The 21,261-nt window shown below is 47.6% G+C and overlaps 1 protein-coding gene across 1 annotated transcript in view; it reads left to right on the forward strand.

Annotated features, from left to right (window-relative positions):
- The window catches only part of SLC50A1 (solute carrier family 50 member 1), a 71,696-nt gene extending 50,715 nt beyond the window's left edge, over nucleotides 1-20,981 (forward strand). The window contains exon 6 of the mRNA XM_069218415.1: nucleotides 16,323-20,981. Within this exon, the coding sequence (XP_069074516.1) occupies nucleotides 16,323-16,427 (105 nt within the window). The 3' untranslated portion in view covers nucleotides 16,428-20,981. The remainder of the gene's footprint in view (nucleotides 1-16,322) is intronic.
- The last annotated feature ends 280 nt before the right edge of the window (nucleotides 20,982-21,261 follow it).

The raw sequence follows: 21,261 nt of genomic DNA on the forward strand, positions 1-21,261 counted from the left end.
ACTTTGTCAGTGAATCACTGAACTCTACTCTGCTCCCCATTCTCCACTCTACGACACTCCAGCAAATCCACTCTACCACACTGCACTCCCCCACTCCACTCTGACACTCCACGCCACTAATTGAACAGCAGCACACTGGTGTACAAACATTGCAAAACACGTTGCCAAAATCACTAGCTCTTGTAAAGGCGAGACTTATTGGCTTTGCCAAAGCTTGTTTCCTCTTTCTATGTGTGCTGCATACAGCACACATAGAAAGAGAAAAAGCCTCTCAGGATTGTTTTAAGCAGAAAGGTGCCCCTTACTGCTCAAAAACAATCCTGCATGCAACGCAGACACCCTTGCACCATGGTGAAAGGGTCCCTACGTTGGTGCTAGGCAGCCAAAACGGCGCCTGTGCAGTGGGAAAGGACAGGAATGCAGCTTATTGCATACAAAAGGCAAATTTGTTCCCTTTCCCTTTGACGCATAGCAGCGCACCAGGGTGACTGCTGCGCCTCCCTGTGTCAAATCCCCATATATCTGGACCTGAATGTTTATCTAGGAAGCTGCCTCGTCTGGCACTCCTGGACCTCAGTTAGGTGTTCCCAGGGTAGACTCATGCTGTGTATGAGCACCGGTAGTTACATGGCTGAGGTCCTAGCCCAAAGAGACAAACGTCACTTTTTCTAGAATTCTCTATCAGAGTGCACGAATACGGAAACTGGGGGTTGCAGAGCTGGAGACTACCTTACATGACTTTGGGATACAGTACATGCTTCAACAGACTGTAATAATCCGTTTTTTGCGTAGATTAAGGATTGCAAAATCCTAAAGGGATTGACGGTCGGTGGGAGAATGTTTACGTCTCGCTGATAGCTTAGGCTTCAAGGTGCTTTACTTGGGTTGTGTATGTGGGCAGAAGGAACTCTTTGACAAATAGATCTTTTAGTGAGGTCCAGGCTTGTTAAATGCTGAGGCTCAAACAGGGAATCTCATCACTGCTTAGATACAATGGAGGACTTGACGCTCAAAGAGGTTTTGTAGAGGTTCTACATGCAAGCTGTGCCAGTAGTTTGGAAGTATCTGGTCAACGATTGTTTTAGATGTGAGCAAAAACAAAGACGCAATTTAAATCTTGTTGCCCCATGTGTAATTTCATCCTGTGCCTTTGAGTGGATTGTCCATTTAATTTAAAATAAACAAAAAAGCAATACAATTTGACACGCTGACGTTCTGCTCGCTATGTAGGTGGGGCTTATGCTGTTGAGTTTTTCATGGGGCAAAAGAACAAGTTACTTACCTTCGGTAACGCCTTTTCTGGTGGATACACTAGCTACCTGTGGATTCCTCACCTAAAGAATTTTCCCCTCGCGCCAGCTTTCAACAGAACTTTTCTTCTAGCTCTGCACGTCGTCTATGACGTCACAATTGCCCGACTCCCACGCGACGCCGTATGACGTCATCCAGGCAATAAGAAGTGCTCGTCAACGTGCAGACGTCAGTTATCACCATTTTGTACGTGCCTTTGAGGCGAACAGGTGAACATTGACATTACAGAAGTGATATAAGTACATCGATCAAACTTATATACCAACTTTTATTCCAATAATATGAACGAAACTAGGAGAAACAACAACACAAATTATGCATATATATATATATATATATATACATATCCACACGTTTCCTTTCATATATATATATATATATATATATATATATATATATATATAGCAATATATAAACATCGCATCATCATATACATATATACAGGTGCTCACCCAAGGAATTCGTGGTAAGACCAGTCAGGCAATGGGGAGGCGGGTGGGAGCGTGAGGAATCCACAGGTAGCTAGTGTATCCACCAGAAAAGGCATTACCGAAGATAAGTAACTTGTTCTTCTGATGGATACAACTACCTGTGGATTCCTCACCTAAAGAATAGAGTCCCAAAGCAGTACCACCTCCGGAGGTGGGTGCCTGAATCCTGCAGCTCTGAGCGGGCAAAATGGCCATCCCTCCTGACCTCAGAGTCCAAACAATAATGTCTGACAAAAGTATGGAGGGGTGCCCAAGTTGCCGCTTTGCAGATGTCAACCACAGGAACACCCCTAGCCAAGGCAGACGAAGCAGCCTTAGCCCTGGTGGAATGGGTTTGAGGCCCTACAGGAGGTTCTTTTTATGCTAAAGAATAACATAGCTTGATGCAAAGAATGACCCACCTGGACAGCGTTCTCTTGTGGACAGCTCTGCCTCTCCTCTTCCCCACGTAACCAACGAAGAGCTGATCGTCTTGCCTGAACTCCCTCGTCCTGTTGACGAAGAAGCTCAGTGCTCTTCGTGTATCCAACCGGTGGAGCCTCTCTTCCTCCTTGGATGGATGAGGTGGAGGATAGAAGGAATAGTAATGGACTGTCCCAAATAAAAGGGTGCAACAGCCTTCGGGAGGAAAGCCGCCTTGGTCCTTAACACCATTTTGTCCCTGTAAAAGGAAACATATGGGGGCTCTACGATAAGGGCCTGAAGCTCACTCACTCTTCTAGCCGATGTTATGGCCACTAGAAAAACAGTCTTCAAAACTAAAAGTCTTAATGAACAAGAGTGCATTGGCTCATATGGCGATCCCATAAGAAAGGTCAATACTAAGTGAAGATCCCACTGTGGCATAACAAACGGAGTGGGCGGAAACTTATTAGTGAGACCCTTAATGAACCTCAATACAATAGGTGACTTAAACAAGGAGGGTTGGTCTGGAAGGCACAGAGAAGCCGACAGCGCTGATAAATAACCCTTAACTGTGGCAACTGCACAACCCTTCTGTGCCAAGGATAAAGCCAATAACAATACATCAGACAAATGGGCCTTCAAGGGATCAATTTGGTTCTCTCCACACCAACTGACAAATCTGGCCCACCTGCTTGCATAGATCGATTTGGTGGAGTGTCGCATGGCCGATAAAATAACTTCCACCACCTCCAGCGGGAGAGAAAAGGAACTCAGATTGCCCCGTTCAATCTCCAGGCATGAAGGTGCAGAGGGCACAGAGAGAGTTGGAGAAGATCCGAGTACCATACCCTTCTTGGACAATCCGGGGCTATTAAGATCACTTGTGCCCGGTCTTGGCAGATCTTCCTCAAAACCCGAGGAATCAAGGGTATGGGAGGAAAAGCGTAAAGCAACTGACCCTTCCAGGACATCTAAAACGTGTCCCCCAAAGCTCCTTGCACCGGATACTGGTGGCTGCAAAACGACAGGCAGTGCACGTTCTCCCAAGTGGCAAATAGATCTATCTGTGGATATCCCCACCTCTGGAAGATGTAAAGGGCCACATCTGGATGAAGACGCCACTCGTGATCGGTCGAGATGAGCCGACTGAGACTGTCCGCACGCACGTTCAGAACTCCGGCCAAATTATTTGCTACCAAGCAAATCTGGTGGTCCTGAAGCCAGGACCAGAGCCGAAGAGCTTCTATGCAGAGAAGATACGACCCCACTCCTCCCTGCTTGTTTATAGACGTATCGCCCGCAGTTCCAACAGATTGATGTGAAACCTCTGTTCTCCTGGAGACCTATAACCTCTGATCTCCAGGTCCCCCATATGAGCTCTCCACCCTAGAGTGGAAGCATCCATTACAACTGTGGTCACTGGCGGAGGACGGCCTTACTTGCGACAGGTTGCTGCCCGCAGCCCACCATTGAAGATCTGCTGCAGCGTCTCTGGAGATCCTTATTGAGTCCTCGAGATCTCCTTTGTGTTGAAACCACTGCCTGCGGACGCACCACTGAAGAGCCCTCAGCGTGCATGAGTGACCAGCAGAATGCAAGAAGCGAACATACCGAGCAGACGAAGGACCTTGAGGACTGGAACGACCGCTCCATTTTGAACCATTGGAATCAACGCCTCAATGTCCTGAATCTGCTGCGGCGGAGGAAAGGCCCGATTCAATGTTGTGTCTAGTACTGCCCCTATAAACAGGAGGCGTTGAGAGGGCTCTAGGTGAGATTTGGGCACGTTCACTGAAAAGCACAGATCAAACAACAACTGTGTTTCGACTACAGGTGATGCCGCAAGAGCTCCGGAGACTTGGCTTTGATCAACCAATCGTCCAGATAAGGAAATACTGCTATCCCCTTTCTTCTGAGCTCCGCTGCAACCACCGCCATCACCTTCGTGAAGACTCGAGGTGCCGAAGTAAGACCAAACAGAAGGACCGCAAACTGATAGTGTTGTGACCCCACCACAAACCGGAGATACTTCCTGTGTGACTTGAGGATCGGAATATGGAAGTAAGCATCCTGCAAGTCGACGGACACCTTCCAATCTCCTTCGTTCAATGCCAGAAGAACCAGTGACAGGGTCAGCATCTTGAACTTTTCCTGCTTGAGGAACCAATTCAAAATCCTCAGGTCCAGGATTCGCCTCAACCGACCATCCTTTTTGGGGATCAGGAAGTATCTTGAATAGCAGCCCTGACCCCTCTCCTGCTCCGGGACCAACTCCACCACACTCTTTGACCAAAGGGATATCACCTCCTGTTGCAGTAACAGAAGATGGTCGTCCGAACAGAAGGATGGGCGGGGAGGGATGGGAGGAGGAAACTCCCGAAAGGGAAGAGCATAACCTTTCCCCACAATATCGGTGACCCAGGAGTCTGATGCTATTGACTCTCACATGTGAAGAAAGTGAGTTAGTCTCCCCCCTACAGGAGATGTGTGAATAGGGAGTGTTGGAGAACTAAGGTTGCTTTCCCTGCTGCACCCCTCCAGAGGAAGAGGCAGAGTGCTGCTGGGCGGCCCCTCTAGTGCGTACTCTACCCCTGCCCCTGAAGGATCTATAAGGGAGAGCTCCTGAAGATTGCTGTCCTGCCGCATGGAGCCTGCCACAAAAGGAAGCGCCACAACCAAATCCTATAAACCTTCCAAATGATTTCAAAGAAGAGGATGTGGCTGCTTGCAGTCCCAAAGATCTTGCAGTGGCTCTACTCTCCTTAAACCGCTCCAAGGCAGAGTCGGCTTTCAATCCAAAAAGTTTGTCTCCATCAAATGGCAGGTCAAGCAGAAGGGTCTGAACATCAGGAGAGAACCCTGATTATCACAGCCACGCATGCCGCCTCGTCGCTATGGAGGTGCCCATAGCCCTGGCCACAGAGTCTGAGGTGTCCAGCCCAGATTGAATCACCTGGGTCGCCGCCGCCTGAGCGTCCGACAAAAGGTTCTGCACCTCCTGGGATAATCCTGGGTGCCCCTTAGCCTCGTCCATCAGGGCATAGATATATTGTCCTAAAATGCAAGTAGCATTTGTGGATTTCAAAGCCATGCTACATGACGAGAAGGCCTTTTTAGCTGACTGGTCTATTCTCTTAGACTCCCTGTCTGCTGGAACTCCAGGAAACGATCCAGGAGCAGAAAGGGAGGAACACAACGCTTGCACAGCCAAACTCTCCGGAGTCGGGTGCTTGGACAAAAAGTCTGGATCACCTGGGGCCACTCGATAGTGTCTCGCCACCGACCTGTTTATGGCAACCAAAGTCACCGGCTTCTTCCAAACATCCCTAATAGGGTCCATAAGAGCCTCATTGGAAGGAAGAAGGGGCTCCGCAACAGCTGATGCTGGATGCAACACCTCAGTAAGTATGTTGGTCTTCACATCCGCAGCTGGAAGTGGAAGGTCCAAAAAGTCTGCTGCCTTCCGCACCACAGCATGAAAAGAGGCAGCCTCCTCTGTATACTCCCCTGGAGAAGCCAAGTCCCATTCTGGGGAAGTGTCTAGGCCGCTTGCAGTGTCCAAACCTTGCGGGTCCCCTGAAGGCTCCATGATCTCTCCTTCCTCCAAGTGCTGCTTCTCATATTCTTGCTCCTCCAGCAGCCTCAGAGCCAACCTTATGGAGCAGAGCCTGGACTCGATCCCCGGCGCCGATAAGGCATCAGCCGACGCCGATGACGTCTGGCGGCATCGATCTTCGGAGCCATCCGACGCCGGATCCCTCGGTGCCACAGGCATCTTTAAGGTCGACTGGATCCGTGGTGAATCCATCAGCGCCGGGACGGTGGACGTTGTCGGCGTCACCGGTCTTCTGGGCGACGCCAAAGGCATCGGCGCTGAAGCAGTATTTCCCGAAGGAAGAAAGGGCATGAAGGGCGTCGGTCTGTAAGAAGCCGGAACAGCCATGTTGACGGCTAAAGGGCCTGACTGCCCTGCATGCACACCTCCAGGCGCCATGGTGGCAAAGATATTAAACATAGCATTAAGAAATGCTGCTGGATCCGTGCTCGGCGCAGGGAAATCCGGATAACCTTGAGGAGCTGGTGCTTGAGGTGAAGCCGAAGACGGCCCAGGCATCTCCTGCTCTGGAGAAGCCCTCTGCTCCTGATGGGGATCCACTTCATACACCGACAGTGGAGACGTCGGTGAAGCTGGAGTCGTCGGAGGTGTCACAGTTGGGCTGACCTCCCACGTCTGTCGGCGCCGAGCCGATGGTGATCTCGAACAGGAGTGGTCTCTGCTTGATCAGCGCCGTGATCCATGCCAGCGCCGATAGTCCCGATGACGCCGATGCGACCTCGAGGATATTGAAGAAGATTCTCTATGATGATGCTTCTCCTTCTTCTTCTTGGATTGGGCCAGAAACAATTTAGCCTCCCGTTCTTTCAGGGCCTTTGGATTCATGCGTTGGCATGAACCGCACGACTCGACTTTGTGGTCGGAACTAAGGCACCACAAGCAATTGTCATGTGGGTCCGTGACCGACATGCGACCTCCACACTGCTTGCAGGGTTTAAAACCCGACATCCTCTGCTGAGACATAGTTACACCTAAGTGAAACTGTAGCTCCCTGGTAACCTCGAAGAAAAAACATTACTTGAAGGCACGGAAAAAAGGGAACTGACGTCTGCACGTCGACGAGGACTTCTTATTGCCTGGATGACGCCATACGGCGTTGCGTGGGAGTCGGGCAGTTGTGATGTCATCGTCGACGTGCAGAGCTAGAAGAAAATTTCCGTCGAAAGCTGGCGCGAGGGGAAAATTCTTCAGGTGAGGAATCCACAGGTAGTTGTATCCATCAGAATGTGCAATTTATGTGGACTCACAGCAGTATCATTGGTCCGGGCTGTCTCTCTCGCAGTTCCATCAGACACACCTTTGAATTGTCCTGTGATGATATGCTTGGTCATTTTTTCCTCATCAATCACTAGAGTAGGAGGTGTATGATTTTGCCACCCGACTGAGGAAGGCAAAGTGCTTTACTGGAACTTGTGCATAATTTAGGTTAGTTAACTGCATAGTGCAATGCTGTAAGAAGTTGTTTTCTGGTTTTGTTGCGTGTTTAGGCTGCGTTAGATGCTTGTGTTCATTTTTTGTGAAATGTATTCTTTGTATGTTTGAAGTTTGATGTGCCATTGAGAGCTTTGTGGGTTAAGACTGCTGTTTGAATTCCGTTCTTCAGGGCACTTATCGAAGAGTACAAAAGAACGAGTTACTTACCTTCGGTAACAACTTTTCTGGTGGATACATTAGCTACCTGTGGATTCCTCACCTATTGAATACCCCCATTGCGCCAGCACTCGACAGAAATCTTCTTCCTAGCTTCTGCACGTCGACGAGGACGGCACAGTTGCCCACGCGACGCCGTCTGACGTCATACAGGAAATAAGAGGTCCTCGCCGACGTGCCGACGTCAGTACCAACATTTTTTACGTGCCTGAGAATAATAGGCCATTGAGATGAAAGAACAATAGAAATATTTAATGATTTTCCAAACAAACACATCATTCTGAGAATTCAGTCCTTTTTAAAAAAAAAAACAAATATATAATTATATGAACAATATATATATAAATATGAACATATGTACAGAATATATACAAGTCCTCAAAACAAAGAGGAGCACACTCAAGAATTACTTGGTTAGACCAGACAGGCAACGGGGAGGCGGGTGGGACCGTGAGGAATCCACAGATAGCTAATGTATCCACCAGAAAAGTCGTTACCGAAGGTAAGTAACTCATTCTTCTGATGGATACAACTACCTGTGGATTCCTCACCTATTGAATAGAGTCCCAAAGCAGTACTGCACTCTGTGGAGGGTGCTTGAATGGCCATCCCTTCTGACCTCAGAGTCCAAGCAGTAATGCTTCGCAAAAGTATGAAGGGATGACCAAGTTGCGGCCTTGCAGATGTCGACCACAGGAACACCCCCAGCCAAGGCCGAAGAGGCCGACTTAGCTCTGGTGGAATGAGCTCTTATACCATCAGGGGGTTCCTTCTTTGCTAAAGAGTAACACATTTTAATGCAAAGAACAACCCACCTGGAGAGTGTTCTCTTGTGGACTGCCTTTCCTCTCCTCTTTCCCACGTATCTGATGAAAAGCTGATCCTCCAGCCTGAAATCCTTTGTTCTGTCTATATAAAAGATTAGCGCCCTCTTTGGGTCCAAGCGGTGGAGTCTCTCTTCTTCCTTTGAAGGATGAGGCGGAGGATAAAACGTGGATAGAGTAATTGTCTGGGCCAAATGAAAGGTTGAAACAACCTTCGGAAGGAAAGCAGCCTTGGTCCTCAACACCACCTTATCCACATAAAAAGATGTATAAGGGGGTTTTACAGATAGAGCCTGCAACTCACTCACTCTCCTTGCAGAGGTAATTGCAACCAGAAAAACCGTTTTAAGAACTAATAATCTTATGGGGCAAGAATGCATAGGCTCAAAAGGGGACCCCATTAGGAAAGTTAAAACCAAGGTCAAATCCCATTGAGGCATAACAAAAGGAGATGGATGGAATTTATTCATAAGGCCCTTCAAGAATCTAAGCACTATTGGAGATTTAAACAAAGAAGGCTGGTCTGGAAGACAAATAAAGGCTGACAAGGCAGACAAGTAACCCTTAACAGTAGCTACAGCACAACCCCTCTGTGCTAAAGACAAAGCAAAAGATAAGACATCTGACAAATGAGCACGTAAGGGATCAATCTGCCTCTCTCCACACCAAACCACAAATTTAGACCACCTATTAGCGTAGATAGATTTAGTGGAGTGTCGCCTGGCTGCTAACATAACATCCACTACATCAGACGGGAGAGAAAAGGAACTCAGGTTGCCCCGTTCAATCTCCAGGCATGAAGGTGCAGGCTCTGGAGGTGGGGGTGTAAAACCTGCCCCTGCGACTGCGAGTGGAGATCAGCCCTGAGAGGGAGACGGAGCGGAGGGCACAGTGAGAGTTGGAGAAGGTCCGAGTACCACACCCTCCTTGGCCAATCCGGAGCTATTAAGATGACTTGGGCCCGGTCTTGGTGAATTTTCCTCAACACTCGAGGAATCAAGGGTATGGAAGGAAACGCGTAAAGCAACTGGTCGCACCAGGTTATCTGAAACGCGTCCCCCAAAGCTCCTTGTACCGGATACTGGAGGCTGCAGAATAACGGGCAGTGCGAGTTCTTCCGGGTGGCAAACAGATCTATCCGAGGAAACCCCACATCTGGAAGATTAGCCGGACTTGATCTGGATGGAGACCCAACTCGTGATCGGCCGAGAAATGGCGACTGAGACTGTCCGCACGTACGTTCAAGACTCCGGCCAGATGATTTGCTACCAAGCAAATCTGATTGCTGATCTTTGCCCAGGACCATAGGCGAAGAGCTTCTCTGCAGAGAAGGTACGACCCTACCCCGCCCTGTTTGTTTATATACCACATCGCGGTAGTGTTGTCCACCAGGACCTGAACCGACTGACCGCGAAGGGATGGGAGGAAGGCCTTGAGAGCCCGACGTACAGCCCGTAACTCCAACAGATTGATATGAAACACCTGTTCCACTGGAGACCAAAGCCCCTTGATCTCCAGGTCGCCCAGATGAGCTCCCCACCCTAGAGTGGAAGCATCTGTTATTACTGTGGCCACAGGCAGAGCTTGCGAAAACGGCCTTCCTCAGGAAAGATTGCTGTCCGCAATCCACCATTTCAAATCCATGGCAGCATCTCTGGATATTCTCACCGAGCCTTTGAGATCCCCTTTGTGCTGAGACCACTGCCTTCTGAGGCACCACTGAAGAGCCCTCATGTGCCAGCGAGCATGCGTGACCAACAGTATGCAAGAAGCAAACAGACCGAGCAGACGTAGGACCTTGAGGACTGGAATGACCGCTCCACTTTGAAACATTGGAACCAACGCCTGAATGTCCTGAACCCGCTGAGGCGGAGGAAAGGCTTGATTCAATGTTGTATCCAGTACTGCACCTATGAACAGGAGGCGCTAAGAGGGCTCTAGGTGAGATTTGGGCACATTCACTGAAAAGCCCAGGTCGAACACCAACTGGGATGTCGACTGCAGGTGATGCAACACGAGCTCCGGAGACCTGGCTTTGATTAACCAGTCGTCTAGATAAGGAAATACTGCTATCCCCTTCCTTCTGAGCTCTGCCGCAACCACCGACATCACCTTCGTGAAGACTCGAGGTGCTGAAGTAAGACCAAACAGGAGGACCACAAACTGATAGTGCTGCGACCCCACCACAAAACGGAGATACTTCCTGTGCGACTTGAGTATCGGGATATGAAAGTAAGCATCCTTCAAGTCGACAGACACCATCCAATCTCCATTGTTCAGCGCCAAAAGCACCTGAGCTAGGGTCAGCATCTTGAACTTTTCCTGTTTGAGGAACCAATTCAAGATCCTTAGGTCCAGGATTGGTCTCAACCGACCATCCTTCTTGGGAATCAGGAAGTACCTTGAATAACAACCTTGACCCCTTTCCTTCTCTGGGACCAACTGCACCGCGCCCTTTGAAAGGAGGACTTGAACCTCCTGTTCTAACAACAGGAGGTGCTCTTTTAAACAATAAGATGGGCGGGCGGGATGGAGGGTGGAAACTCCCGAAAGGGAAGGGTATAGCCGTTTCTCACAATGCTGGTAACCCAGGAGTCTGAAGTTATGACCTCCCACTTGTGGAGAAAACTCAGTAACCTCCCCCCTACAGGAGTGGAGTGAGTGGGAATTGGTGGAAGCCTAAGGCTGCTTCCCCTGCTGCACCCCTCCAGAGGAAGAGGAAGAGGCAGAGTGCTGCTTAGTGGCTCCCCTGGTACGGACCCTACCCCTCCCTCTGAAAGATCTATAGGAGAGAGCAGAGGTAGGTTGCTGGAATTTCCCTCGAAAGGAGGAGGAGGAGGAACCACGACCAAATCGTCGAAAACCTCCTAAACAATCTGGAGGAAGTAGAAGAAGTGGCTTGCAAGCCCAGCGACTTGGCCGTGGCCCTGCTCTCTTTGAACCTTTCTAAGGCCGAATCCGCCTTGGCACCAAAGAGCTTGTCCCCATCAAAAGGAAGGTCCAGTAGGGTCGACTGCACATCCGAGGAAAATCCTGAGTGACGAAGCCAAGCCTGCCTCCTCGTAACTACAGCAGTGCCCATTGCCCTAGCAACCGAGTCAGTTGTATCCAACCCAGATTGGATAACCTGAGTTGCAGCTGCCTGAGCGTCCGATACCAGGCTTAATAGTCCCTGAGGAACCTCCATATGCGTTGATGCAATCTCGTCCATCAGGGCATAAATGTACCTTCCTAAAATACATGTAGCATTGGTGGACTTCAATGCCATGCTACATCAAGAGAACACCTTTTTGGATGCCATGTCCATCTTCTTGGAGTCTCTATCCAAGGGCACAGCTGGAAAAGACCCAGGAGCAGACCTTGCCGAGCAGGAAGCCTGGACCACCAAGCTTTCAGGTGTTGGATGCCTGGTAAGAAAACCTGGGTCAGCCGGTGCAACCCGATACCTCCTAGCCACAGATCTATTGACAGCTGAAGAAGACACCGGCTTCTTCCAGACTTCCATTATAGGGTCCAGTAGCGCTTCATTGAATGGCAAAAGTGGTTCTGCCGATGTAGAGGCAGGGTGCAACACCTCTGTCAACAAATTCTGCTTGGCTTGAGTCACCGGCAAAGGGAGATCCAGGAAACCAGCTGCCTTCCTGATAACAGAATGAAAAGTGGCCGCCTCTTCTGTGTACTCCCCAGGAGATGACAAGTCCCATTCGGAGGAGGTATCTAGGCCACTAGCAGTGTCCAGTCCATGGAGACCCTCACGAGAGTCCTCAATCTCTCCTTCCTCCTGGTTTTGTCTCTGGTACTCCTGCTCTTCAAGGAGGAGGAGAGCAAGCCTCCTCGAGTGCAGCCTCTCCTCTATTCTCCGCGCCGACATGGCGTCAGCGGACATCGAAGAACAACGCCGATCCTCGGATCCGTCTGACGCCGGGTCTACAGGCGCCATAGGTCTCGTCGGCGCTGAACGAGGAACTGGATGGAGTGAAGACTGCCTCGGAGTCGTAGGAGATCTAGAAGCTGTCAGAGCCGAAGTCTCAGGAGCCACTGGAGCAGATACCGGCGACGAGCCCACGTTCCCCAGGGGGAGAAAGGGCATAAAGGGTGCTGGTCGAAGCGGAGCCGGAGCACCCATGTTGAAGGCCAAAGGGCCCGAAGGACCAGCCGGTCCACCACCTGGAGCCATCTGTTGGAAGATGGAAAACATCGCATTTAAAAATGCGGTACTATCAGCTCCAGGGGCCGGGAAAGCCGGGTACTGGGGTGCCTGGTTCGAAGGCGACACCGACCTCGACGTCTGCAAAGACAGAGAAAACATCTGAAGCTGTGGGACCTCAAACACTGAAGGTGGTTGGCCCGATGACACGGGCGAAGTCGGTGAAGCTGGAGAAGGCAACGGCGTCGACAGCTGGGGAGTGACAGTGGGACTGACTTCCCAAGTCTTCCGACGTCGAGTTGATGGTGACCTCGACCGAGACCTCTCCCTACTCGACCGGCGACGTGATTCTCTACGACTCCGGGAGTCCCGATGACGCCGATGAGACTTCGGTGACGAGAATTTTCGATGACGTCTCTTTTCCTTCTTTTTCGACTTCGCCAGAAAAAGCTTGGCCTCGCGCTCTTTCAGGGCCTTAGGATTCATATGTTGACAAGAATCGCACTTGTCAACATCATGATCGGAACTAAGACACCACAAGCAGTCAGAATGTGGGTCCGTTACCGACATTTTACCCCCACACTCACAGCAGGGCTTGAATCCTGACTTTCTTTGCGACATTGTAATCTCAAAGAAAAATATATCTAAAAAACACACTGTAACTGTCGAACAGCAACAGTAGCTCCCTCGAAGATAACCGTTTCGAATGGCACGGAAAAAAGGGAACTGACGTCGGCGAGGACCTCTTATTGCCTGTATGAGGTCAGACGGCGTCGCGTGGGCAACTGTGACGTCCTCGTCGACGTGCAGAAGCCAGGAAGAAGATTTCCGTTGAGTGCTGGCTCAATGGGGGTATTCAATAGGTGAGGAATCCACAGGTAGTTGTATCCATCAGAAGAGATGTTTTTCCTTAGTAGTTCTGGTAACTACCTTTAGGTGTGTGCTCAGTAAAACATGAACATACTGTGTCAATTTATGAGTTAGACATGAATTATAATTCTCAGCTTTAAGGCCTATAATGCTTGACATCAAAATGTATCAAGGAAGCGATCTTCCTCCTAAGAAGGTAGCTCACTTGCTAGAGTGCTGCTGGAAGGTGTCATTTGTGACAAGGCATCTTGTTTATTGATAAATACACATTTCTAAGGATTCTTCACCTTATGAATTATCTTTCCAGGCATCAGATTGGTTTGGAAACCTTATCCCAGCAGAATCTTGCCAGCACTACCAGATGGTGAAATTCAGCTTCAGCTGCGACTCCACTTTAAGACAGGATAATACCAGAGTTCACTTGATGTTAACGGGCATGCTGGCTGTAGTTCGCATTTGACCATGCCTCATCTACAGTGGGTCTAGAGCTCTCCAGTAGACCATGACTTTTTCTGCTTTCCTGGGTGTACCGTCAGTGCCGAAAAGTCTAGCCTATTTTGAACAATATGCTAATCTTCTTTCTTAGGGGTGGAACTGAACACCTGAGAAGATTGCGGATATTCAGGAGATGATTCTGAGGTTTCTGACTCGAACTAGATCCCGGATCTTCGGGTCTTGCATCTTCTTAACCAAATAGCCTGGTGCATTCTGTATTGCAACACCACGGATTGCCACATGGTAGATTATGGCACTGCAGTTGTGCTCGAGGTCAGAGTGGCTGCAGCACCAGGGGAATCTCATGGATCTAGTGCAGATCTCCATCTCTGTTCAGCCGACACTCTGCTGGTGGATGGACCCCATCAACCTTTAGGTCGCTGTTTATTCAGTCCTCCTCAGGCTGGTGACCCCGTAGTTATGGCTACCTCCTCTTTGGGCCTGAGTTAACATCCAGGTGACATAACACCTTGGGGTCTTTGGTCCACATTCAACAGCCCACTTTTCCATGAAGATGTTTCTCTCTTACAACTGAGTGGACAACCACTACCATCCATTACTTCAACAGTCAGACAGCCTCGGGTTGTTGACCCTTTGTTGGGAGGCAATTCTCTTGTGACAGTGGGCGCAGCAAATGGTAGCCTCCCAGTGCCAAATCATTTCACAGGCTCCCTCAGTGTGATGGCAGATGTTCTTGGTCATCTCGCACTGATGTCTGAGTGGGAACTATACCCCAGAGTGATGAGATGACCACCTCCAGATAGGGGTTTCCGTTCATGGATCTCTTTGCACTGTCTAAAACAGGAAGTGTCCTCTGTTTTGGGCCATACACTTCTGTACATTTACTGGTTCCCTTGGCAATGACTTGAGGTTCAGCTATTCAGAGGGCCTGCTGTAACTGTTTTCTCCAATTCTGCTTCTCTTGGTCCCACGTGTTGAGCACAGCTGATCCTGCTTGCCTCTGATTGGGTAATGTGATTCTCGTAAGCTTAACTTCTGGCCTCATTAGTAATCTGTCATCTTTTGCTCTCCTGCACAGGGTAAAACTACTCTAGCAGTAGGATACCCAGGTCCTCCAATCTAATCATGAAACGCAGTTGCAAGCATGGGAGCTGAGCAGTTTCAGCTGGTCCTTCTGCCTTAGGAATTAAGATGTAGACCTCATCTTGGTGGCCAGGAGACACAATATAAAACCAATCTAAGGGATTTTCTGGAGCAAAATCTCTCATTGGTGCGAGTTGGAGTGTTTAGATCCCACTAAATGTCGCCTTTCTGACATCCAGCAACTCAGGTTGTCCCTTGCTGGGTCTGGCAGTGGCTACATGCTATCTGCCTGCTGTCTGCTTTCATGTGTTTTTCTGGTCAACCATCAATGTTTTGGTCATCGTTTCCTTAAAGGTTTCATTTACTTGTTTTTTTCTGCACTATGATTAATTGAAGCTTGTCTTTCTTGATAGCATCCCCATTTAAGCCAATGTATAGTTTCTAGTTCGGCATCTTTCCATAAAGACACTTTTGGTGGCAGTGACTTTAGCTTAAAGGATTGGAGAACTTCAGGCACTCTGTTTCACAGTTTTCCACCTAGATAAGGTGGTCTTTTTCCACCGGCCCATCCTTCTTCTCATGGTGGTATCTGTGTATCATGAGAGCCCTTTTATCACCCTCCTATCTTTCTGCCCTTCTCATCCAACCACGGAGGGGGTATCAACCACATAGGGGAAGCGGCTGTAAAGACTGGACCCAAGACATGCTGGGCCATACTACATTAACAGGCTACAAAAGGACATAGTGGATGATGAGCTCTTTGTGAGATTCAGCTGAGCTAAAAGGGCAAGCAGTGACCAAATTCACAATTTTGTGTCATTCACCACCTCAAGATCTGCTTAGCTCTGTCCAAAAAAAAACCAAAACATCTCATTCTACCAGGGCCATGGCTGCTCCATGTTTCTGACACCTGCTGAACGTCAACATGATCACCCTTGCATATTTTTGCAAAGCACTACTGCCTACATCCTGAGGATGCAGTGACGGATGCTTTGTCCAAGCTGTGCTGCATGACTACTGTTGGTTAACTGACATTACCTGAGGCCACCTGTCAGGGAGGTATTGCTATCGGACTCAATCGTGAGGTGCGGAGCGATGGTAGATACATAATCTTCACTCAAATTCTTCACTGCATGGGAAAACATTTCAGGATGATACACCAGCATGGTAGATGGTGCTTTATTTATTTTGGTTTGATGTCTGTGGTAGAGTTGCGGCTGAAACTGCTTTCTGCAAATTAGTGGCGCTGGAGAGATACTGTGCATAAAATGTTTGACTGCCATTTTGAAACCTCTAAGACAATTCATGGGATGACGAACCTATGGAAAGGTTATATCGCCACCAGAAATATTGTCACTGAGGGTAAAGATCTATTTTGTTAGGTACTGTCAACAAAACCCTGAGATGTTCCCACAGATTTTCAAGCTTTGTTCTACGTAATACTGATTTTTTTTCTTCATTTTTTGAAGGTCCCCAACTTTCCTGGAATACTGACCAGCCTTCTACGGTTCTGGCTCTTCTGGCAGTACCCATCAGAAAAAGAAACCTACCAATACAGGCAGGTGCAGGCATGAGGTATCCCCGGAAGTGCCGCTGCAACGTGGAGTCCAACTTTTCACAGCCACTTGGAGGGCTGTGAATAGCTCCCCATCACTGGGGTTAGTGAAGGTGGTGGGTCGACCTTCCTTTTAGTGCGGTTCAAAATGCCAAAGATGAAGGAAAAAAAAAGTCAAATGCAAGTTTACGCTGTGACTGCAATGTTTTGCACTTCCGTGTGACTCTTCTCTGTGCTTTTTCTTACTGGCAGCACAACCATAATTTGTGTTGGGTACTCAATCGAAAAGGAACTGGTTTGTGAAGAATAATGTGGTGGACTATTTGGGAGAAGAGGCTGTGGAGTCTGCAGCGTGGTCCAGTTATATGGTTCTATGTCAGAATATTCAGTACAAAACTATTGTTAATTCGATCATCACCTAACAGTATCGTAATGGTAACTATGGATTTACTATTTTTAAGTCCATATTATTTACCTTGAAGTTACATGAATAATTAAGGTACATGGATGTGCAGTTAAGAATGATTAATCTGTCCTTACCTATGTGTACTGATGTTTGGAATATTGTGATAGTCGACGTTCTGGTTACGGTATGTATGTGGGATAATCTTTAATACACAATACCCTGGTAGATTCTAATTCTCTTCATAAAGCATTAGGCTTGGGGCAGTTGTAAGGTGACAATGGGAAGATAGTAGATCTCAGAGATCCCTAGCCCAGAGGGAAATTGGAAGTTGTCTTCTAGCCTTCAGCTTCCAAAATGTGAGGAGTGTGGAAGCAGAGTCAGTAGGTTGACATACTACTCCTCTGCAGCTAGTTCCTCTCTGCCTTCCTGAAGCAGTAGCCTGGCAGAAAGCCTCCCAGTTTCCCTACAGGCTAGTACTTGTGCATAGTGAGGAATGGTGAACTGATGCAGGGAAATGTGACAGTGCGCCTGTTTGGGGTGGAGAGATTGTGGCTGCCTGTACTTTTGGCACTAGGCACAGCCCAGGTATGTAGGACTTTGCGGGGTTACGCCTCCTTGGTACAGAAATTTAGACATAAATGTTATTGTGTTATCTCCTCGTTAATACCATTTTCCTCCTACCTGCTGCTCTTGAAACATATAATTTGATGCAACGGAGTCCCCACTTTTGTTGCCATATACAACATTCCACAAACGTTATCAACTTTTTAAAATGATGTCACTTGCTGGTATCTTCTTTCGTTCGCTAATTGTTTCTTTGGATTTTCACTCCACACTTATCGTGCTTTGTTCTGCTTGTGGGTTTTTTCACAAAGAGTTATAGCTACCAAAGAATATTTGTTAAATTTATAGGCAGTTGAGGTTACCAGTTGGACGTTGCTTTGTTTGTTTTTTCGAACATAGCATAGTATAGTATTTTGAATTTCCAATGTAAATTACAAACTGGGCTCTAGGTAGTGTTAGCGTGGACTCAGAATAACAAGTAAATCGTCTTGGCCTGGAGTCAGAATGTCCTATCCATGGCTCAGGAGACTGCCCGTGGAGGTTATTAGAAGTTGGAGGGTGACAGTATCATATTATACATGTGCCTGACTTCACAGAGAAGCCCAAAAACATGCACCCGCCCAGCAGGAAATGTCCAGACTCATCTATTGGCCTGTCCCCATCACTGGCCCAGGGATCAGGGCAGGATGTCTGGACGTCTCCCAGAGGGTGCCTCCTCTGTTTGCACAATGGTGCTGACAGAGCATCACAGAAGTTGGAAAGGAAATCTTGGAGAAGAGATGAAAGAAGACAACTTTGCATGGGGAATCCTTCTTTTAAGGATGAATCCTACTCTGCCAGCTGTACATTCAGGTCTGGGGCCAAGAGCCGCGCCCTTTAGAGCATGGAGTTTGTAACTTGCAGGCCAAGAATAACACCCCCGCCTACCTCCCAGCCACAGTTAGCAGGAACAGCCCCCTGCCTGTCAGGATGTCTTTCAGAGCAGGGGTGTAATATTCTGACACATCAGTCCAGCTGCTGAGACAGGGTGTCGGCAATGTTGCTGTTTTGTTCTCTGAGGAAACAGAGACATTGTGGATAGTTCTGCTGAGAATTTCACTCCTGAGCCAAGGCCAGGAAACAGGAGAGGAAGTGAGAAAACTCCTGCAGCAAGCTACGCAAACATCATTCCCACACGGGGACCGAAGGTACGAGAAAAAGAACAAATGGACCAGGGCTGCCTGCTGACCCTGCATCCTGTTAAAATAGTGCATGTGTGGCACTATCTTCAAGCAAAAGACAGAGACTTAGTGGATGGTTACAGTGGGCATAAAGGAGACAGTGTGTGTACTCGCGAGGGTTGTTTATTGTCCAAAAAAGGTGCAAGAATGCATTCTGCGCTAAGAAATAGAGCTAAATGCCAACAGAACATGAATAGCAAGCGCGAGCAGCTGCTCGCGCACCCTAAAGGTACTCTCGGGGTAGGATTTTCACCCAATTTACTCCTGAGATTGAACGCTATTTTAGTGTTGCAAAGGAAAAGCACTAAATATGCTGTTAAGGTAGAATTTTACCCCGACTTTCTGCCGGCATCTATCTCCATTTCTTGGGGCAAAATGTGCCTTGCATCCAATATGGAAGCGAGGATGCATTTTATGTTGAGAAATAACGCTAAATGCTGCAGAACACAAAGGGCAAGCATGCAGGTGTAATTGCATTATTACCTATAATTCCGCGTTGAAGAGTAAATCAGAATTATCAAAATTGTTCTAATTAAACCAATATATTTAAAATTACGCCTGGGCCTAATAGACACTCATTAAAAATATAATCTGTGTTAATGCCTTATTTGTACTAGAGTTTCTCCGTGTTCCACTCCATGCACATGCTGTTTCTAGGGTTATACAGTGGGCTTGCCACCCATCCCATGGCATGACCAATGACATGTAACACTATCTGCCCTTGACTAAATTTCCGAGCCACAAAGTATGCTGCAGTGCCAGCCAATACGTTTGTAGTAATCAATATGTGTGCCCATCCATTACAAGCATTGTTACTTGTGTGCATGGAGTCGCGGACTTGGTACTTTTGCACAGACAGTTGCAACCCTAGTTAATTTGTTAGATACACAGGTTGTTGAACGTAATATTTTTGCCCAACTGTTCTCTTGTACCAGTACTCATGCACATGCAGTGCAAGCAATATTGTGTTACGTGTCCACATCCAGCAACCTTGATACTGGTGCAACAAATGAATCTGTTGATTATAAGTTCTTTACAGAATTCCAACGTAACCCTGTGTTTGATTGGCTGGATACTCAGGAAGCCGGGAGGGGGCAGAGCTTTCATCAAGGATAGGTTGAAGCCAGTGACTGCCACACTTATACCTGGTGCCCCACATGTTGGAAGAATGTTTTTAGGACTTGCAGATATCTATGGAGGTGATGACTTTGACAGTGTTCGTCAAAGAGCTGTTTTTGGGGTGATCTCAGCTCATCACGCAGTGATGGGGCACGAAGCACATTTCCAAAGTCCAGTTGTCACCAGATCTGAGCTGGATATATGACAGAAAATTCAAGATCAGGTATGAAGGCTCTGCATAATGAAATGGAGAGGCACCCAAATGCAAAAACTGAGAGGTCCTTAACAAATGCAAGGATATATCTAATAGTTAACCATAGCAGAAGTTATTAAAATGTTTGACAACGGTGCTCTCACAGCGGGCAGGTTTTAATGGACCAATATGCATAAGAGCGCCCCTGTCTTAAGAGGACGGCTTTAATGCACCACCATGCAGAATAGTTCTCCCTGAGCAGGAATTTATGTAGTGCATAATAGATGTAACAGCGCTGTCTCTTGCCTTAATACACGTAATACAGCACCCTTCTCTCGCCAAGCAAACATTGACATAAGAAGATCATGTCTGTCGGGGCAACTCACCAGGTGGACCACAATCCTCAATTATGTGTAAAAGAGCCCTTCTTTGAGGCAGTTCTTAATGCACTAATATGCGTAGTAGGGCGCTTCTGTCATTAGGTCGACCAAAGCCTAATTCTAAAATGTGTGTGCAATCACAGAATCTTTCAACAGGTAACGCCTTAACGCGATGTTTAGATACTCAGAGCCACTCCTTCTCAGCCATGAAGCTCTCTGGCACAAGCGATTTCTTACCATGCCCAAGAACTTTGTTTCGAGATCTAAGACACCATTCACAGTTTTTTTCAGAAACGTAGGATGATCTTTGACAGAGTAATCAAATCAGCCACACCAAACCTCTCCTGGGCCAGAGGTTTTAGGGGATAACAACACAGGGATGCATCCATTCCTGATGTGCGGAGTGGTAATTTCGTTTTGCTTTTTTGTTTATATGGGTTGTGGGTGTTACAAAAAGTAAAAGTGGTTTATATATCAGATTTATGTCTTCCAATTTCATAGGTGCCTTAATAATAAAAATATATATGTTTGTTAAAAATGTGGGCTTGCGTCTTTCTATTATGTGGGTTTCAACACCCCCAAAAGTTAACAATTCAACAATGTAATTTTTTTATTTAAATTTATTTGGTCCATGGTTTAAATAATAATATCATCGTCGTATTGTAATAAACATTGTAAATTTGAAATGTAACATTGTTTTAGTACTCGGGTATTATTTCAAGAGGAATATATTGGATTTTTTACACTGTTTTGATAATGTAGAATTCATCTGTGTTCATTAACATTATAACTACTTCATGGTCAGATTTCCACTTTGATTTGTCTATAAATACAAAAACATCCATGAGTTACAGAAATGAACGTACAAAACTTTGATGAAAGTGAATAGCCTGTGGGACACCGATGGGGGGGCCATGGGCAGACAGAGGCTACTGGGCCTGTACTGTGGGGGTTGAGTAAATTTGCCGCTC

The sequence above is a fragment of the Pleurodeles waltl genome, chromosome 12, assembly GCF_031143425.1.
Source record: "Pleurodeles waltl isolate 20211129_DDA chromosome 12, aPleWal1.hap1.20221129, whole genome shotgun sequence".
Taxonomy (NCBI): Eukaryota; Metazoa; Chordata; class Amphibia; order Caudata; family Salamandridae; genus Pleurodeles; species Pleurodeles waltl.